At 47.2% G+C, this 19069-nt stretch overlaps 1 protein-coding gene across 7 annotated transcripts in view; it reads left to right on the forward strand.

The window, feature by feature from the left end:
• The window catches only part of sh3pxd2aa (SH3 and PX domains 2Aa), an 84410-nt gene that overhangs the window by 56493 nt on the left and 8848 nt on the right, over positions 1 to 19069 (forward strand). For 5 of the 7 annotated variants that reach the window (XM_028422827.1, XM_028423244.1, XM_028423074.1 and 2 more), the window contains 7 exons: positions 10274 to 10387; positions 12971 to 13054; positions 16471 to 16588; positions 17529 to 17935; positions 18034 to 18048; positions 18239 to 18288; positions 18905 to 19024. In XM_028422827.1, the coding sequence (XP_028278628.1) occupies positions 10274 to 10387; positions 12971 to 13054; positions 16471 to 16588; positions 17529 to 17935; positions 18034 to 18048; positions 18239 to 18288; positions 18905 to 19024 (908 nt within the window). The remainder of the gene's footprint in view (positions 1 to 10273; positions 10388 to 12970; positions 13055 to 16470; positions 16589 to 17528; positions 17936 to 18033; positions 18049 to 18238; positions 18289 to 18904; positions 19025 to 19069) is intronic. The other 2 variants (XM_028422984.1, XM_028423156.1) reach the window with 1 other exon arrangement.

Below are 19069 nucleotides of genomic sequence, written 5' to 3' on the forward strand. Positions count from 1 at the left end.
AGCTGGTTGTAACAGCACTAAGCCCAATGCATCCTGGGAGTTGGGGTCACCGCAGACCTTCCTCTCTTTCTGCAGCACTGAGCTCAGACATTTCTTCTGCTCTGACAGTCGGATTTATGATCGAGTCCATCTTCACAGCAGTGTAGTCCTAACTTTAGGACATCTCTGCAGCATCACCCGTCAGCTGCTAAAATGCAGTTTGAGGAGTTTTGGCCACGTTTTTTTGTTTCCACACCTCTCCCGGCACTGAAGGGATCTGAGTCTGGCGGCGCTCAGCTTGGCCCGTTTACAGTTAGTGTCAAAGCCCACGCTGCATTAGGTCACTTACACTCCACGCTTCTTTACCTTCAGGCTGAGAAATAATTAGTGGCTGCAAGACGTCAGAAAATGCATCAGAGTTCCAGCCCTGATGAGTTCAGCTTCACTGAAATGACGTTAAATCAGCCGCCTGTCCCTGAAGGCTGCGCTCACACGCAGACCTGCTTTACATCTACCAGCTCCGCAATAATACTAAACACACCAACACTTCACATCTGCACCAATGGCCGTAATAATATGTTCAAAGATTTTATTTAAACACTTTAAGAGAAGAGTGGTCAGATGGTGTCTTTAATCACGGCGCACTGAGGCGAGCTCAGGAGATGTCCTGGATTAGAGGAGGCTCTGTCAGACAGAGTTCACATGGGAGGCTGCGGGCTAGCATTAGCATCGACAGGCACCATCAATCACGGTGGGAGGACCTGATCCAGGAGATGCCCCGCTATCGTTTTCACTATTCCCTAGCTTAGCTGCTTAAGCTGAAGACGCAGCGTGACTCAGTGTTCAGTGCAGAGGTGAAGGCTCAGCCCGACCCCCGCTGAGCGAGATGTTTAGTCAACACTCTCTGCCAGCTGTCAGCCATGTGACAAGTCTGACTCGGTAACAAGGAAACATGAGCGTCAAACTAAAGCCTCCATCCAGAACGTCAATAAAGACCAAAACCTCAACATCAACACTCGGACTCTTTCACATGTTAACCTGCATGTTTCAGAGGGTGGGAAGCTTCTGTCTTTGGTGGAGGGAGGCTGGGTGGAGGTGCAGTTTTTTCTCCATTGTACGGTGACATTAAGACGACCTTTAATGTTCCTTGATAAGGTGAAGGGATGGGTGTCTCCTCATATTCATTCAGTGTGGGCTCATTGTTCACTGCAGCACAAAGTCCTGCTTCTGTATGTAAACAGCTCCATCATGTCTGCAGTCAGACACTGTGTGTGTGTGTACAGAATAACACACACACACACACGTCAGACATGTGTGTGTGCAGACAGAAATCAGCTACAGAAAGCTGCAGGTCAGACAGAGACTCTCTGAATGTTGGTCATGTGACTCCATCATGGCTTCCTGCTGGTTGCTGAGGAGGACAGGACTTTTAGTTTTTACTGAATCTTGTTGGTGTGAATTTTTGGAGGATTTGTTATTGAGACACATAGCATAAAGACCATTTCAGGCAATGATTAACATGATATATTCATGTACTATCAGAAAGTCACACCATTCCTCCTGTTTTTACTGTTTACAGCTGTGATGGACACTGTTGTGTTGTTGTGTTGTCGAGTGTCCACTCCAGGAAGTGCCATCTCTGGAACATCTGCATTAGCATCAGTTTTCTTCCCCAGAAGTTGAAAGTTGAGTTGAGTTTACTTCATAGTCATCATCTGATCATGATCAGTGTTGAGATGAGCTCCTTCAGTCACTCCCTCCTGGTCTTAACGTGCTGTGTTGTAGCGTCAGGTCGCCTGTTTATCAGATTCTTCTTGCACACATCCTCACCTAAGAATGCAGGATTCTTGGCAGAGCTCAGCGGTGCTGAAGATGAACGTGACTTTTTTTTCCTTTGGAAGCCTTCCTGCTTGAAGTAACGTCTCCAGTTTCCCTTCTTACAGACTTAGTCTGTAGTACACTTGTAGGCACTTTGCAGGTGATAAAAGGATCTGTTGACACATTTCATGTGAAGACACAGACACATTTCACAGATCACGTTTCAGCCGCTAACATTTAACACTGGCTGCATCAAAAGGATATTTTTAGATGCCGATGATGAAGATCTGGGTCATTGTTGCATATGAGTTCCATTAATGAAGCTCCGTGCTTCATTTCACAGCTGGTTTTCAGGCAGTAACGTAAACGAGCTTCTATTTTGGACCCGGCCTTTGATTCAAGCCTCCTGCTGACGCTGCAGAAAGATAAGCAGAGCGTGCAGCCTGCCGACCCAGAGGCAGCGCGGCGATCTGTTCTTCATTAGGAGCTGAGGGTGAAGAACGACAGTCACCTTGTGGGTGACATCCCCCGTCAAAACACGGTGAGCGTTCAGACAGCACCGAGAGGAGAAGGTGAGGAGAAAGTGTTGTGTTTGGACAGAGGAGTAGCTTCGAAGCCTCAGCCAAACATCTGCTCCCCCTTCTTTGTCCTCCGCTCTTTTAACGTCTCTCGTCTTTTCTTCATCTGCATTTCTTAATTTTCTCCCTCGCTCCATGCACCTCCTGTCCCCACAGGGGCCCCCGGCCTGTGGCAGTCAATGATAAGCTTGCAGTAACTGTAGAAGTGCATCCGCTGTGACCTCCACGTTCCCTCTGTGGGAGAAAGTGGCCAATTAGGCCTGACAAGACATGGTGTAGCTAGAAGTCCAATTAGAGCACTGTGCTGTTAGAAATGCCAATTACAGCCGTTCTGCTGTCTTACACAGTCATACTTCTGTGTGTGTGTGTGTGTGGAGACAGTGGGTGTTGCTGCATAACCTTTTCTGAATATTAGTCATTAGTTGTTGATCCTCTACCACTGTGATGTCGGACAAACTAGCAGCAGTGTGTGAAACAGAACACACTGCTGGACCTGCTCTGTTGGTGTTCAGGGGAGTTTGTGACCGCCCTCCTGGTGACTTGGAAGCAGTCCTAGTCTGTCACTGTTGGTAGGAATGAGTCCAAAAACTGGAAAATGTCTTAGCATGTTAGCATGTTAGCACTTCCTGTCCCCTCAGTGTGTGTGTGTTGTTGGTCAGATGTGTGTTTACTGTCTGAACAAAGGCTACATGCTAACATGTCCTCGTTCTTTCACCAGCAATGACATTCTCTGTTACTGACTTTAGAAAATGTGAATAATGTGAATAATAGTGACACTAACGGCTCTGTAGCTCCCATACGTTTTGGCCTGGAGGCCTGAAATGTTAGACAGCTGTTTATGACAAGATGCAGCATGTGTATGTTAGGATTATATTTAGTTTCACCCAAAGCATGTCCTATTGCTGGTATTCAAATAAGGCACATTTTAGGATGGAAAAAATGTATGAAGCGCATGTTTGGGACTCACAGTCCTTCTGTTATGAAAGTTTTAATTCTCTGAGTCTTTGTTGGAGACATGAGGCTGGTCTGGGTGTGTTGTGTGATCTGAGGAGTCATAGATGGTGGAAAACTATATATATATGTTGCGCTTTCTGTGTGGTAGGTTGAGAGGTGGTTTTGGTATTTAGTGCTGTGGACAGTGAACACCTGCACATGAGAAGCACCTCAGGAAACAAGCCCACACACACACACACACACACACACACACACACACAGTCTACCAATCAGATATGATGAGTCCACCCTGTTAAAATAGTGGGCCCGCCTACTGCTGCATGTGCAGATGGCTCTGCAGTCTGTCTTCCATCACCTGGATGCCTTTTATTTGTCTGTATTTTCACAGCTGCTGGACCCACCCACCCTCCAACTGGCTGAGGTTAGCTTGTTTTTTCATAGCAAGCCGACTTCCTGTACGCATGCAGTTATTTGTCATGTTCAGAGTCTTTGTTTGTTTGAATCCATATGTTTGAGAGCAACATCTGAAAGTAAGACCACGTACACAAGCTGCAGGTAGTGCAGACATGAAAGGATCAAGAATATTCTCTGCGTAAGAAGGTGTCAGGGTAAAACAGGTACTTTAATAGTGGAAGTGGAACACGTTGTTGTTCCTGAGGGACCATGAACAGGACAAGCAGCACAGACAAACTGCAGTCCCTCCAGTGTCCACTAGAGGCTGCGCCAGAAAAGTCCAAATTTACAGCAGAATCAACAAATTTACAGCCTGGTTCAAAGAAAAGTTTTGGTCTCCATCTTGATTGACAGGCAGGTCCCAACCCTTATATTGAGCTTCCTGCTTCCAACTCTTAGTGTTGTAGTTGGGATGACCAGGAGTTTAGGCAGACTCAGAGTCTCCAGCTGTGTAAGAGGCGGGAGCCTGAAGTGACACCAAATGCATCATCGTATTTTGGCGTGTGAACCATGTTGCTGGTTGTTTTGTCGTTAGTCTGAGTGTTCCGCTGGGAGAGTGACGTCTGTGCATACCTTCTATATCCAGGAATCTGTAGGGTTACAAGAAGAGTTCGATCCAGCCCCGAGTCTGATGATGCTCTGAGACTTTACCTCTTCACGTGTTTGATGGATTACTGTTGAACAGTGTCAGTGTCAGAGCCAGGAAGGCTTCTCCAGAACTCTGAATCATCTGTCGTCCCACTTTCGCGTGTTACCACTCATACAGTTCACCTCGTTCACAGCACTCCAGGCCCGCCACACCCAAACTGAACCTTACTGGTCACTGTATGCACCACACAGAGCCGAGCTCTGCTCTGCTTTAACTACTCTGAGTCATTTCTCTCCATCTGGCTGCCAATCTTCAGTCCAGATCTCCTCCTACGAGGCAGATTTTCTGTGAAATCTGTAAAATGTCTACACGAGCGGCCCACTTCTCTGAGGGCTCAGGTCTGCCACGCTGCCAGCTGGCCGTCACATCGAGGGAGAGAGAGAGGGAGGGAGAGAGGGAGGCTGCCTCTCTCTATCAATCAGGCTCTGATTCTCACATCTGCATCTCCATTCTGTCTGCGTTGCAGCAGGATGGGCAGCAGCTCTTGTGCTCCGTGTTTTTCTCTTTTTACTGTGCCCACTTTCTGCAGAGCTGGATTTATTGGAGAGCTGGGTCCCGGCCTCACGCAGCCATGTGTGCACACCATGAACCATGTGTGTGTGTGTGTGAGTGTGTGTTTCACCGTCCAAATGTCCAAATGGGACAGAAAACTAGACAAAAAAGAATCCCCCAGCCCGCCGATAGCCCGGTGATAAACACAGTTTTCTGTTTGTTTCCCTGCCAAACCCTGACATCAGCTCTGATCAGCTGCGTCTGTCTTTCTTCAGTGCAAAACAACTGAAGCATGTTTTATGATTCGGTGGTCTGGAGGAAACCCTCCATGCTTTTAATTCCCCACATTTGGACTTCTTCTTCCTTATGGTTATGGCATCAGTCAGAACTTTCAGCAGTGTCTTCACTGTGCACAGCAGCAGCAGTTTTCCTGTTTGACCTCCTGTTGCATGTTGAGTCAGTGTGGGCTTGTTGTTCACTGCAGTATAAAGTCCTGCTCCTCTGTGGAAACAGCACAATAACAGCTACAAGTAGAGAGAACTCAGGCATGAGTCTGTTAAAAGGTGATACCAACGATGGAGAAAACAGCTCCGCATGCTACAGATAATAAACTAATTAATAATTATAACAGTCCGCCTTGATGTTCTTTGTATTAATTATTTTTCTTGACAGATGAAATATAACTTTCAAAAGCTGGCACATATTTGTTATTATGTTATAAATGCTCAGAACAGTGTGTAATGACAAAAAAAAAACGGATTTGAATTTTCATCAAATTTCTCTTTATAAACAGCTATAAATGTGCAGCAACAAGACAACAAGAGGTGACCACACACAATGTGGTCATTACCATAATGAATGTAATCGATCGAAAGTTTCTCAGCTTTCCGAATCTGTTGAGATTTTTTCAGTAGTGCGAACACAACCAGAGCTACGGTAGTTTGAACAGCGCATGTCCATTTCTGTGGCCGGTGACAGCTCCGTGTTAGGAGGGTTTTAACCCTCTATTAACCAGGTTTTTAGTCGCATCATCTGTACAAAGCCTGAATTCTTGTCATGTGACTGCTGGTCACGCGTGAGTCAGTCACAATATCAGGGTTTGGATGAAATATGACCATATGAGCTCAGATTCTGTGGTTTTCTGACAGAACTGTGTCATCGTGATGCGTTCAAGTACTACTGGAAGGTTTAACGTTGGGTGATGTCAGGCCCATTCTTAGATTTATTGGCACTCGTGTTGATCCTCTGTCTTTTTCCGTCTTATCTCCTTCACCCTCTCCGGTTGAGGCGTGATGTGCAGCAGCTGAGGAGCTCTCACGGCCTCTGCTGACGGCCAGCAGTCGCCTCGGTCCTCCATCACCCAGGGAGATTTATTATTCTGTTTTTCTCCCTGAGCACCAGGTGGGGCGAGGAGAGGGAGAGCTCCTGCTTTTGTCTTAGAGTTCTCCTCCGTACAGGTGGCTCCAATTCCTCTCTAGCTCTTTAAAGTAGCAGCAATGAATCAGCCTACCGAAGGCCTAATGTGTTTCATATGGGCCGAGCTGTTCTCGCAGCAGAAAAACAGAACATACGGCTTCAGCAGGGAAAACGCTGAAGCAGGAAAAATCTGCTTAGACACACAGAAGAAGTTCAGGGTTACATGTAGGAGTTACTGGTCTCAGCACGCTCATCCCACCGACACACAGCCAGAGTGTTCTCACTGAAACTGTGATTTCATAACGCAACGTCAACAGCCTGCCGAGTGAGGTCATACACGTAGGAAGAGCTGATGCTGATCGCTGCCCCGCTCTGTACGTTCCTTTTACACTTCTCTGTAAGTTTGAGCTCCAGATGCTGTTTTCAGTTTCACTTTCAGCTTCTGGTCGTCACCGTGGCAACAAAGAAAACAGGGAATTAAATCTGACTCCCGCCCTGTCCCAACGTCGGAGCTTTTTAAAAGCCTGAACCTGTTTACAGCCCGACATTATTCAAATGTATGCACGCACACAGCCCTTTCGTCAAGAATGAAATACATGTGTTACATAATTTATTCAATGTACATACATAATTTATTCATGACCAACATCTCATCTAATCGAAACTCATCACACAAGCCCGAGCCTGTGTAACATGAAATGAAGCCAGAACCCATCAGGTTCGGACAAAGATGTTCAGCTCTAAAACAAATCAGCCCACATCTAAGTAGACCACAGCTTCCATGTTGCTTTCTACTCCTGGCTTTTAAACATGGCAGCTCTGTTTATCTTATAGATAGCTAGATCAGACACTCTATGCTAACACAAACGTATTGTTTGATGCGTCCAATCAGGGAGCAGTACAGCTGCTAAAAGCTCTCATGAGGTTGGTAAGAAGGGAGGAAAAGAGTAGGGTGCTGGTACATGCTGACCTGCAGTCTGGTCCCTGATCTCTCCTGTGCTCATCGACTTCACTAACCCCTGCTGCTCATCCTTGCTATCAAATTACTATTCCTACTTATGGACCGACGATATATATAGATATCTATTGCAATATAATCACTGTTTCATCTTGCTGTCATGTTTGCTCTGTACTGTATCGTGTTTGTATCATGTTTGCTCCTCTCTCTCTCTCTCTCCTTCATCCTCTCTCTCTCTCTCTCTCTCTCTCTCTCCCTCATCCTCTCTGACTAGCAGCAGGACTGGTTCCCCCTTAAGTTGACGGGTCCTGCTCAAGGTTTCTTCCTCTTAAAGGGAGTTTTTCCTTGCCACAGTGCTCTTAGGGGGGTTCCTGTGAAGCGCTTTGAGACAATGTCTGATTGTAAATATGCGCTATATAAATAAAACTGAATTAAATTGAATTGAATTGGTACAGGCAGTGTGGCGGACCTTCTCCCAGGACTCTGGGGTCTGAGTCCTCCTGACACCACGAGCTGTTTTGGTTTTACCTGCTGTTGGGCTTAGGCATTGAAAAGAGCTGGTTCAGATTAGGCATTAAAAGCAGAGATCCAGGAGAACAGAGGCAGACCATCACCCATCCCCTGCAGCTCCTCACTCAGCAGAAAAGGTTTGGTCAGATCATGGATCCTCACAGTGCTGCCAGTAGCTCCAAGCCTGCAGTGGACCCTGTCACTTCGCTTTGGTTGCTGCTTGTGTGATGAGATGCCCCTCTGTGGGACCCACCAGCATGAAGGTCCGCTACGTGCTCAGGTTTGACAGGTCCCTGTTCCTTCCTCCTGAAACCACGAGCCCCGCTGTAAGGTTTCATTTGCATGTGTACCTGCCATGAAGCCAAATACAGTTTGATGTGAAACCAGCACCTCCACCAGAAGAGGCAGGATCGTGATGGGTCAGGCTCTGACTCTTACAGTAGAAACACAGCATTACTGTAAGTTTCCCTGTGATACAGGCATACTTTCCACATCATTCACAGGACGCGTTGATGCCGTTGGTGTTTTGCCTGCTAATAAAAAAAAGGGTGTGATGGGTGATTCACTCGGGCTCTTCCAGCCACATCACAGAGCCGAGCCACATGCCTGTAAAGACGTCAACACCACCGACCATGACTTCATTGTTGGACTCATTTAGAGGAAGAAAAAAAAACGTTTGCAGCCATTTTTGTTTTACTTTAATTTGTCGTGCTCTGTATTTGTGTTCAGACACACACTGAGGGGTGGAGCTGAGGCTGAGCTCAGTACGGAGTGGAAGGATGTTTCTGTGTCAGCTCAGAGAGCGCTGTAACAGAGGAGGGAGGACGTGACCACAAACGGCTCGTCAGTCTGCAGCTAGCAGAGAGCCGACGGGAGATGTAAAAGCAGACGTTATGGAGGGGTGATAGGTTCATCTTTAAAGATGGAGGCTTAACCAGGACGTTTCTGATGGCTGGAGCTAGCACCTCCATCCTTAGCCTTACAGGTGGTGCGATGCTCTCTGAAACGTCTCAGTAACTATCAGCTGCCCTCAGGCATGGCATTAGTATTTCTGCCAGCCAGACAGTCCGTCCTGATGAGTCAGTCTCCCTCCATAAAGTTTCAACAATAAAAACAGAAAAATCTGTAAACAGGTCTGTGGGGACTGACTGCAGTTTCCTTTCTGCCCTCATGTCTCAGTCCTGATGGCTGCTGTATGGATACAAACTGAAACGTGGTAAAGATATTGATGACGCAGCAGGGATCAGAACCAGCACCTCTAAATGTAAAACTATGGTCCTGAGATAAAGGGTGGAATTCCCTCTCAGGGTCGGGGACAAATTGCTGCCTGTGGAGGAGGTCCAGTATCTCAGATCCTTGTTCACGGGCAGGGAGAAGGAGGTCGACAGGGCGGTGTGGTGTCTGCAGTGATGCAAACTCTGCACGGGTCCATCAGGTCAGGAGAGAGCTGAACCAGAAGAGAAGGCTCTCTGCATATCGATTGATCTGTGTTAGTACTCTCATCTGTGGCCACAAACTGAGACCATAGTGAGACTGAATGAGATAATGGGGGAATATAAGCGACTGCAATAAGAGGGTGGCCGGACTCTGCCTTAGGCCCCGTTCACACTGGAGAAAGTCATTCTAGCTAGAGTAGGATTGAGTCCAGACAGCCTTTAAGCTGGCTAGCACACACTTGTGTCCGCACTCAATCCGGCTTAATCCAGTGTGTTTGCGGTCTTCCAAACCACTAGGTGGCGCCTTGTAATACACAGAGTCCGTTCAGGCCGCGGTAGGACCGTGTGTGCGCATGCGTTGTACGTTTTTTTGTCCCATGTCCCCAGAAAAAAAACATCTGGATACATCTGGATGCGGCCCGAATCCCGCTTTAGCCAGATTTATTTCCCCAGTGTGAACGGGGTACTAGAGACAGGGTGAGGAGCTCGGGCATCTGGCAGATGCTCGCAGCAGAGTCTGCGGTGAGGTGTTCTGATCATCACCTGGGAGGAGGCTCTGAGGCAAACCTAGGTCATGCTGGAGGGATTGTATCTCTCAGCTCACCTCCATATCCCAAAGAGGAGCTGGAGGACATGGCTGAGGAGAGGGAGGTCTTTTTCTCTGATCCTGGGTCAATTCAAAGCACTGGTGTCCATACTACAACCCTCACCCCTCACCCTGTCAGTGCTTGACACCATTACTAGAAGTGAGGAGTGATGCTACCTCATCAGATGTGAGTTTCACTTTAAACTGCGACACGCTCCTCTCTGCAGCATCTGCTTTAGAGATGAGGAGATTTTCCAAGTAGGTGAAGAGTCGGCCTCGGATTTCTGTGTCGTAATCCAAGTCCAGTTTCACTGCTGCTGCTGTAGCACATTAACAAAAGCTACATGAGGAATCATCGCCGTCATCCTCCAGGCTTAATGAGGTCTTTAGCACTGTATGCTAACATGCTAACGTCTGTCTTCCCTCCTCTTCTGTGGTCTACAGGTTGGTGGTTTGTCAGCACAGCAGAGGAGCAGGGCTGGGTCCCGGCCACATACCTGGACTCCCAGAATGGAACCAGAGACGATTTGGATCTGGGCACTTCCAGGACCGGAGAAGGTTTGTGCAGACAGACGCACGCACACATGCAAACATTATTACATTCATAAAACCCAGACAGACATAAAAGGAATCACTTCAGAAACACTCACACACACGCTTCCAGTCTCACATCAGGAACCTTGGAGACCACAGTCGCAGCTCTGTGGTGAAACGGTACCAGACCGCCGCCAAAGACGTTGCAATATTTTGGCACCACAGAAAATTCCTTCCTGCTCCCGGGGGGGGGAAGCTGCAGCTCCTGCTGGAGTCTCCTTTCTGTTGTGACCGTTTTCCTCCTGAATGTTTCATCTGACGCAGCGTTTTCATCAGCGTGTCACCACCGGCGGGGTCAGGGAACCCAGCAGGGACGTGCAAACGCACAGAACTGTGCTTTACACACACAGGACACACACTCTGCTGGTGTGATGACAGCACAGCCTGCACAGCTGCAGCACTCCTGTTACTTCCTCATTCTTTTAGTGTGTAGCAGGAGATAATGAGCATGAAGGGCTGTCTGCGTGTTGAGGGAGGCTTTGTGTTGTTTTGTTTTTGTCGTCTTTATTGTTTCAATACTTTGAATTGATTTAATGTGGATTTCTCTGCAGCTCCTTTCTGGTGCTGTGTCTGCTGTTTTCTGTCAGTGTAGTTAAGCTTTTGTGGTGATTTGTTTGCCAGAAAACTTGTGTTTACTTTTAGTCAGACACAAAAACAAACATTTAAAAGGATCCAGTGGGGAGCTTCGCTTGTTGTGATGTATCTGCAGATTCTTCTCTCAGAACAGATGTATGCTCACTGCTTCTGTCCAGTGAGCATACTAACTAAAGACCTGAACATTTCTGCAAAGAGGAGACTGGAGAGCCTGCAGTTGCTATGGAAACAAGCCATCTGATGTGGTTTTACTTGTTAGTTTCACTCTTGACTGTTGCAGACCTGCACAGTGTGTGTAGTTTGCATCGGCTTCATGGGGCGTGTTTTATCACAGTCAGAGCTGTCCTGAGCGAGGTTTGTCCGGCATGAGGTCATGCAGCGATTTCTGCATTTACAAACCTCATATTTATTAAGATGACTCTCATCAACTACTCCACAAAGTGCAGCTGTTTCTTCATAAAATGCATCAAAAAGAAACCTTCCTCTGCCGTTATGACGTCATGTCGATGTAGTGTTTTATCCTAAAAAATAGATTCTCCGTGATGGACTGGTGACCTGTCCTGGGTGACCCTGCACTGCAGGATGAAGGGTTCGGATGATGGATGGATGGATGGATCCTTCATGCTCTTCTTGTGTCTGACTTCCTGCTCGCTCAGTGCAGAGCGGCATGTCTCGGTCACAGCTGAAGAATTTTAACCCTTGGGGGTGACCTGCTTCAACATGTCTGTGTTTTAGCACTATGATTTTATTCAGTTTATTTCACTTTTATTAAGTTAGCTTGTGAAAGATGGTGACTGACAGGTGGTTCGTCCAATCACCTGCCAGCTGTTCTTCAGAGAGTCAGACCTCCATGTTGATGGAGATGATTGAAGGAGATGCTGAATGTTTGTAGCACAGAGAAAGGTTAGCAGAATCTGATAAATTTCCCAAACTGCTGCATTGCATTATGGGTAATGGAAGTTAATTATGGAAGACAGCAGCGTGGGCTTTTTTGAGTGGTTTGGTGATAAGAATCATCACACCCATGGAAATAAATCCCAGAATTTTGTCATAAAGCTCAACTACACATACAGTATGTACAGACACACACACACACACACACACACTCCTCCACATGTTCCCATTAGTCCTGGTGTCTCTGTGTTTGCACACATCGTCACTTCTCATCGCAGATCTCTCGGAGCTTCCTGCCGTCTCCTACATCTCATTACCTCCGCCTGCTCTGTAACCTAATTCCACTGACAGCTCGGCTTGCTGGAGAGGAACCGACAGGAGCTGCCCGGCCCCGCCGAAATTACCTCCAAATAACATTTCCCTTCACTGATATTTCAATTAGGAGGTCAAAAGGAGCAGGGCGGTGGCTGACTGGAGAGGAAATGACAAGAAGCAGAAGCTCAGAGCGGATGGAGAGATAAGAGCGGACCGAGGAATAAAATCATCAGCGAGCGCTGCCTCCATCCGTCCACTCATTAATGTGTTTGCTCCTCAGAGGATGAAAAATGCCTCATTGTGTTTTCATCCGTTCTATCAGGCTGTCAGACTTTGAGCTAATAAACAGTGAGCGGGGTCCAGAGTTCATCACACAGCAGAGAGATACAGCTTCATCACTTTAGATACCCAAACCCTCAGAACCTGCTCGTCAGAGGAAGCTGACACTCACAGTCCGCCTAAACTCCGAATGCAGGCGAGGGGGTGGGGGGTGGGGGGGGGGGGGCAGGAAGCGTTTTCTCTGCTTAAATACTTCCTTAAAACAGAAAGCTGTTTGTGAGGACGGCATGCAGAATTAATAAATATCCAGGAGTGATTGTGGGTCTTTAACACAACAAACATTGACTTTGCTGCTGCTAACAACATCTTTGTTTTGACTTTGCTTTGGAGCTTCTTACACTAACGCCTGATTTTTCTTTCTTTTCGTCTCTATTGGTTGCTCTTCCTCATCCTCATCCTCATCAGTTACTAAGAGACGAAAGGCCCATCTGAAGAGGCTGGACCGCCGCTGGACCCTCGGTGGTATCGTTAACCGCCAGCAGAGCAGAGGTGAACACAGACACACACTCATTCATTATTGCTAACAAACACAAGGACTCAATGCTGAGCCCCTCTGCAACAAAGCAGCTCGTGCGAGTGTGTGTGTGAGAGAGAGAGAGAGAGCTCACAGTGTGCACAGCTCATGTTTTACTCATAGAAAACACACAGAAAGTGTGTTCTTGATGCTCATTATGGACTCTACAGCAGAATGTGGGATTTGCAGTGAGGAGGAGTCAGACATCAGTGGAGGAAGAGGAGGAGTCTCTGTGAAGAGCTGCTGGTCCCGGGCAGGGACAGCTGCTGGAGTCTCTGTCTGCAGCGAACACACAAACATTTGACAGCTTTGGTCCACACATGGACAGAGGAGAGCTGGATCCAGACTCCATGATCCCCAAAAGAAACAGGAAGAGACAGACGCAGCACAGACTGAGAGCCACAGACACTGACACAGTGTGTAGTTTAACCTCACTGTAATGGCAACCATCCCAGTGCATTCTGGGAGTTGGAGTTTGGATTAGCGCAGACCTTTGTCTGTAGATTTGAGTCTAAACATGTTTTCAATTTACGATGAATCAGCGTCAGCAGCAAATCATCAGCGTTCGTTTTAAGGATAATTAAACTACGCAGCATCCAGAGTAGCTAACTTTAAGTGATCGACATGTGTTTACACATTCTGGCCGCCGCGTGCTGGGTGGCCGTGACTCAGCTCCTCAGAGTGAAGTCTGAGTCCATCAAACATGGAGCGCTCCTCAGCTCACACTGTGAGAACAGTGTGAATAAGAATAATTGGACTGCACTACACAGATCTGGGTAATTGCAGCTTTTTGGTCCTGGCAGCACAAACACAACATGCCTGACGGCCACTGAGGGCCTGTGAACGCTGCTGCTGCCTAATTAAAGCTGGCCTCCGTCAGTTTTAAAGCGCCGTTAATGACTTTCACATTCTGCTCGTAATAAACACGACAAACATGACAACATGCTTTTATTTCCTACATTCAGACTTTAATACTAAAAAAACACAACTGTCACATCTGGACCAGACTTTTCTCACCTGTCTGCCTCCAGGAGGAGTCAGCACGACTAACAGACGCCTTGAAAACCATAAAAGCAGCTCATCAAAGGCTCCAAACTTCTCTGTCCTAAAATATGAAATATGAAGGTGCTCCTGCTTCGTCTGTGATGATGTGAATACAGTGGCTGTTCTGAGGAGAACAGGAACGTTTGGCCTGAGTGAGCTGACGGAAAGTGTGAAAGTGGGCACAGGAGCCCGATCTGCAGACTGCTTTTAATCACTCAGGCTCTGGATGAGTCAGCCGGCGAGCTGTCGCCACCAGAGAACGAGGGAACGAAACCTTTGGAGGCAAAGTTCTGCAGACCCAGCTCACTTTTAGCAGGGGGAAGAGGCGCTGTTTCAGATCACGGTTTGTTTTCTGGCTCCGTTTACGTCACATGAACGTTCTGCATAACTTTAATTCAGACATGTTGTATAAAAACTCATAAATCCATAACACCGAACAGTTTCTGTGTAGCGTTGGTCATTTTGACATGGAGGTCTATGAAGATTGACTCACTTTTGGATCCTCCCTCTAGTGGACACTGGAGGAACAACAGTTTTTAGGCAGAGGTGTAGTTCAGCAGGATCATCTTCACCAATGATTTTAAGCCTAAACATGATCACCAGAAGCTAAAAGCTAATGCTACGTTATAAAGCAGCTACAGCACGGTCACATGACTACACCATCAGCACCACCAGGTTCCCCGCTCTGACCTCTTCTACAGCACAAACACCTGGATGACCTTTAATGACATCGTCTGTAGTCCCATTTAGCCACTTGTGTACAGGAAAAGCGCTAACATGCTAACAGGTTTCTGGGTTTCAGGACTCATTCTCCTGTGTTCTACTGTGAATCGGTTAAATAAATGTCACAGATGAGGTCACAGATGAGGTCACAGGGGGCCTCAGAGAATCGGAGGAGTTTCTGTTTCTGGCTTCTGGAAGCAGAAGCCGTTTTTCCACCATCAAAAATAGTCCCTGACCATGAAAGCTGCAGCTGCTGCTCGCTGGACTCGGCTCAAACTTTGTGGATTTTCCAGCGTTTTCATTCTTTGACTCTCTCACTGTCAGGCGGCGGCTCGGTCCAGCTGTCAGATCCAGCGCTGGCTTCAGAAAAAAGATGAGACAGAGGAAAGCGTATAAATCTGATCTGATCCTCCTTCTGTCCTCACCCTCACTCTCGCTCCTCACGGAGGCTCCGTCGTCCCTGCCTGATAAAACATTGCTGAGCTGGCGATAAGGAGTGTGTGAGCGAGGTTTTACAGCGCCGCGCAGACACCTCAGAGATACAGTGTGATTTAGTGTGACTGGCAGAGGACAAAAACAACCACGGAAGACTGATGCAGGGTCTCATTTGCTAATGGAAGAAAGCAGCCTGTCTGCTGACACAGATTTCTTCGTCTCCTCTCATTGGCTCGGACACAAACATGGCGTCTTGTCCTCCTCTCTGCCTCGGCAGGGGGCGGTGTCCTGCACTCTGAGGTGCTGTTATTTACAGCCGGTCCCTGATCTGATTTATGGAGTCCCGCTCTGCTCGCCGCTCTGTCGCTGCAGCGTGCAGAACAAACACAGATGTGATTAATCGATGTGATTAATTTAATCTGAGAACAGCACAGGCTCTGTACCTTCACAGTGTCAGACAGTCGCACAACAAACACACACATTTCTTCCAGATTTGTTTTTCTTTTTCCACCTGCACCTCCACACACACGCACACACACCCAGCATGCTTTGTGAGTCCATGTTTTGAGGCCAGACATTCCTCCTTGCTCCACATCACTGACCTAGGGTTTCAATAGGGCTTTGATTTCAAGCTTGTGTTTAAAAGTATTTGTTATTTGAACTGTTGGTTGTGTATTTTTGTATTGTGAGTGATAATTTGTGTAATTTGTATGATTTTTTAAAGAAAGTGTACATTTTCAGCTGGGTTCAGGCCTCAGAGGGTTGATGGGTGAATCTGTTATAACCATGTTTTGTTACTCTTATTCCTTCTGTACATGTTTAGACTCCTTCTTCGCCACAGTTCCTCCTCTTCCTCCTCCTCTACAATCCCCCTCTCCTCCCTCTGCTCTCCACTTAAAGCCTCTGTAGGATTCCCTGCAGGGACTCGGAAGGCTCGCAGAGCGTGAGAGAGAAGTGACGGTCAGATAGGGATCCGAGAATCTCCCCCCAAATATCTCTTCACTCTTAGAGGGGACGAGGACACTCAGCCAGTAGAGGGCGCTGTTTGTTATTGTTGTGTAGGACAAGGGGGAGAGGGTGATGTTTGTGTTGGTCTGGAAATACTCTGAGATCTTTAACTAGGTCAGAGTCGTGCTTATCCACCCTTCAGTGTGATGATGACGCTCTTTGTCTCCTCTTTTATCTGCAGAGGAGAAGTATGTGACCATTCAGCCGTACACCAGCCAAGGGAAGGATGAGGTGAGCTTCGAGAAGGGGGTCACTGTGGAGGTCATCCAGAAGAACCTGGAGGGCTGGTGGTACATCAGGTGAGATCCACACACACAGAAACCAGGAACACACAGATGAGCAGGAACATCTGACGAGTGTGTGTGTGTGTGTAAGTGTATGTGTTGTTTACTTAGCCGGTGTTTCCTGACAGTTGTTTGTTTCCTTGTATCCCCCAGTGGGGAGCTTCACTGCACAGCTGATTACAATCACATGCTGCCTACACACACACACACACACCAGTGTAGATCCCTGCTGGAGGTGTGCTGGTGTGTTGTTGTTCTGTCTCTGCAGTTGTTTTTGATTGTCCCATCCTCCTGTGCTGCTCTCTGGTGACACCTTGTGGTTAAAGAAAGCAGCTGCACAGAAGGAGGATGAGTCAGAGCAGGAGCATCACTTATTGTTACACAAAGCCCTCAGAGTGACGCACTCAGGATTCAGTCTGTTTACCTGATTCTCACAGAAAGTAGATTTTAATGAAATGATAGAAGAATTTTTTTTTATTGTTTATCCTGTCTTTAAAACAGTTTTTGTGTTTCCAGATTGGAAAAAAGAATGAAATCTAATGATAGTTATGATGCGATGTTTATGTTAATGGAGGATGACAGTCAGCATCGACTGTATGCAGGCAATGCAGCTTAAAGACTGAAGATATCTCACTTACAGCTGCTGCCATGTTTTAAAAAAGGCCATCTTAGAGTCATAAACCACCTGTGAGGAAATGTTTGAGGAGTACTTTTAGTTTTTAGTTGAGTTTTTGTTCCCCTTCGATTAACATGGAGGAGGTGGGGGGTTATACTGCAGTCAGCCAGCAGGGGGCGAGCCAGATGTTTTTGCCTCACTTTTGGGGAGCTGTCGTGTCATCCATCTCTTGTCAATGTTGGTCAAGCAGAGTAATAAAACAGCAGAGCGTTTATTGAATGATTGATGATTGATCTTTCAGTTCCACTACCATTGATGATTAAACATTGTGTCTCCCAGGTATCTGGGTAAAGAGGGCTGGGCCCCGGCCTCCTACTTGAAGAAACTTAAAGAGGACTTCTCCCCCCGCAAGAAGACGCTGACGGGCCCCGTGGAGATCATCGGTAACATCATGGAGATCAGCAACCTGCTGCAGAAGAAGTCCGTCAGCGAGAAGGACATCCAGACGGACGGAGAGGGCGGCACCACACCCGAGCGCCCCAACATCTCCAAGAGCGAGATCAGCCTGCCCATGCCCTACAGTTCCGAGATCAACGCCGAGACGGGCCGGCGGCTGAGCGCTGGCCGCGACACCAACAGCCCGTGCCTGGGAATCGCAGCGAGCGCCGCCCTGAATGAGAGCAAAGGGAGAGGGGAGCCGGGGTCTCCGGCTGTGGCGAGAGTGGCACCACACAGGGTGGAGATAGGTGAGGAGACGGTTTATGTGTTCACAAAAGAGCAGCTGAGGACGAGTTCGTCTTCTTCTGGACGAAACATTAAGACGTGTCGTTTTCCTTTTGTGTAGGCTTTGACGCTGTAGGTAAGAAACTGTGTTTTTAATGGTGCTGCTGAAATCTGGTAACATCTGACAGACTAACCTCAGATTTAACTGTTTGGCGTGTGGATTGTTCTTAATTGACTCACAAAAGAGGAACGTTTGTGCAGTTTGAGTTTATTAGCAGTTCCTGAAAGATGAATCTGCTTCAATCAGACTTTCTTTTGTTTATCAGGGTCTCCAAATCTGAGGCAGAAACCTCCCCCGAGAAGAGACACCAACCTGGTAAGATTCTGTTCTGTAGTGCAGGCTCATAAACACGTCAAAATACACTAAATGAGCAGACACCCAGCCCCTTGTTTGGCTCCTTGGTCTATTAAAACGTGGTCAGGACAGATGCTTTCATTGAGTTGTTCACGCAGACAGACACACTAAGTCATCATCTAAATCCTCATGATGTGCTCTGAAGCTGCAACAACAATCAATGAATGGAAGCTGGACCTGTTAGTCTGGAAACAAGAACATTTTCCACTGTCACATTTTACAACTAAAGTGTCAAAATACATTGATTGGTTCATCATAAACGATCAATAATACAATCATCAGCTGCAGATTGAGTAGACCGCATCTTTACAGCTAAAAACAGGCCACACATGGTGTCCACTTACTTTTGCTCACACAGTGTATTTCTGAACAAAATCAAGAAATGGCACCCATGTTGTGACTACAGTTGCATAGCAACCGTTAAAGCTCAGAAACAGGTCTGAATCCATCAGCTGATATTATACACGAGTACCTTCACATGCTGCAGCCAGACGTTACATTCAGACCATGAATCTGATTCTGCCTTCGGTGTGTCTGAGCATGATGTCAGCTGCTCCTCTTCATTCTGCTCTCACAGGGTTTCCAGTTACCTAAGCCACCAGAGCCCCCTGCTGTGGAAGCAGAGTACTACACCATAGCAGATTTCCAGTCCTCCATCTCTGATGGCATCAGTTTCCGTGGAGGACAAAAAGCTGATGTAAGAGGCCGCAGCTTCAGTGAGACAGCGCTTATTGAATATATG

Source organism: Parambassis ranga, chromosome 1 (genome assembly GCF_900634625.1).
Source record: "Parambassis ranga chromosome 1, fParRan2.1, whole genome shotgun sequence".
In the NCBI taxonomy this organism is placed as follows: domain Eukaryota; kingdom Metazoa; phylum Chordata; class Actinopteri; family Ambassidae; genus Parambassis; species Parambassis ranga.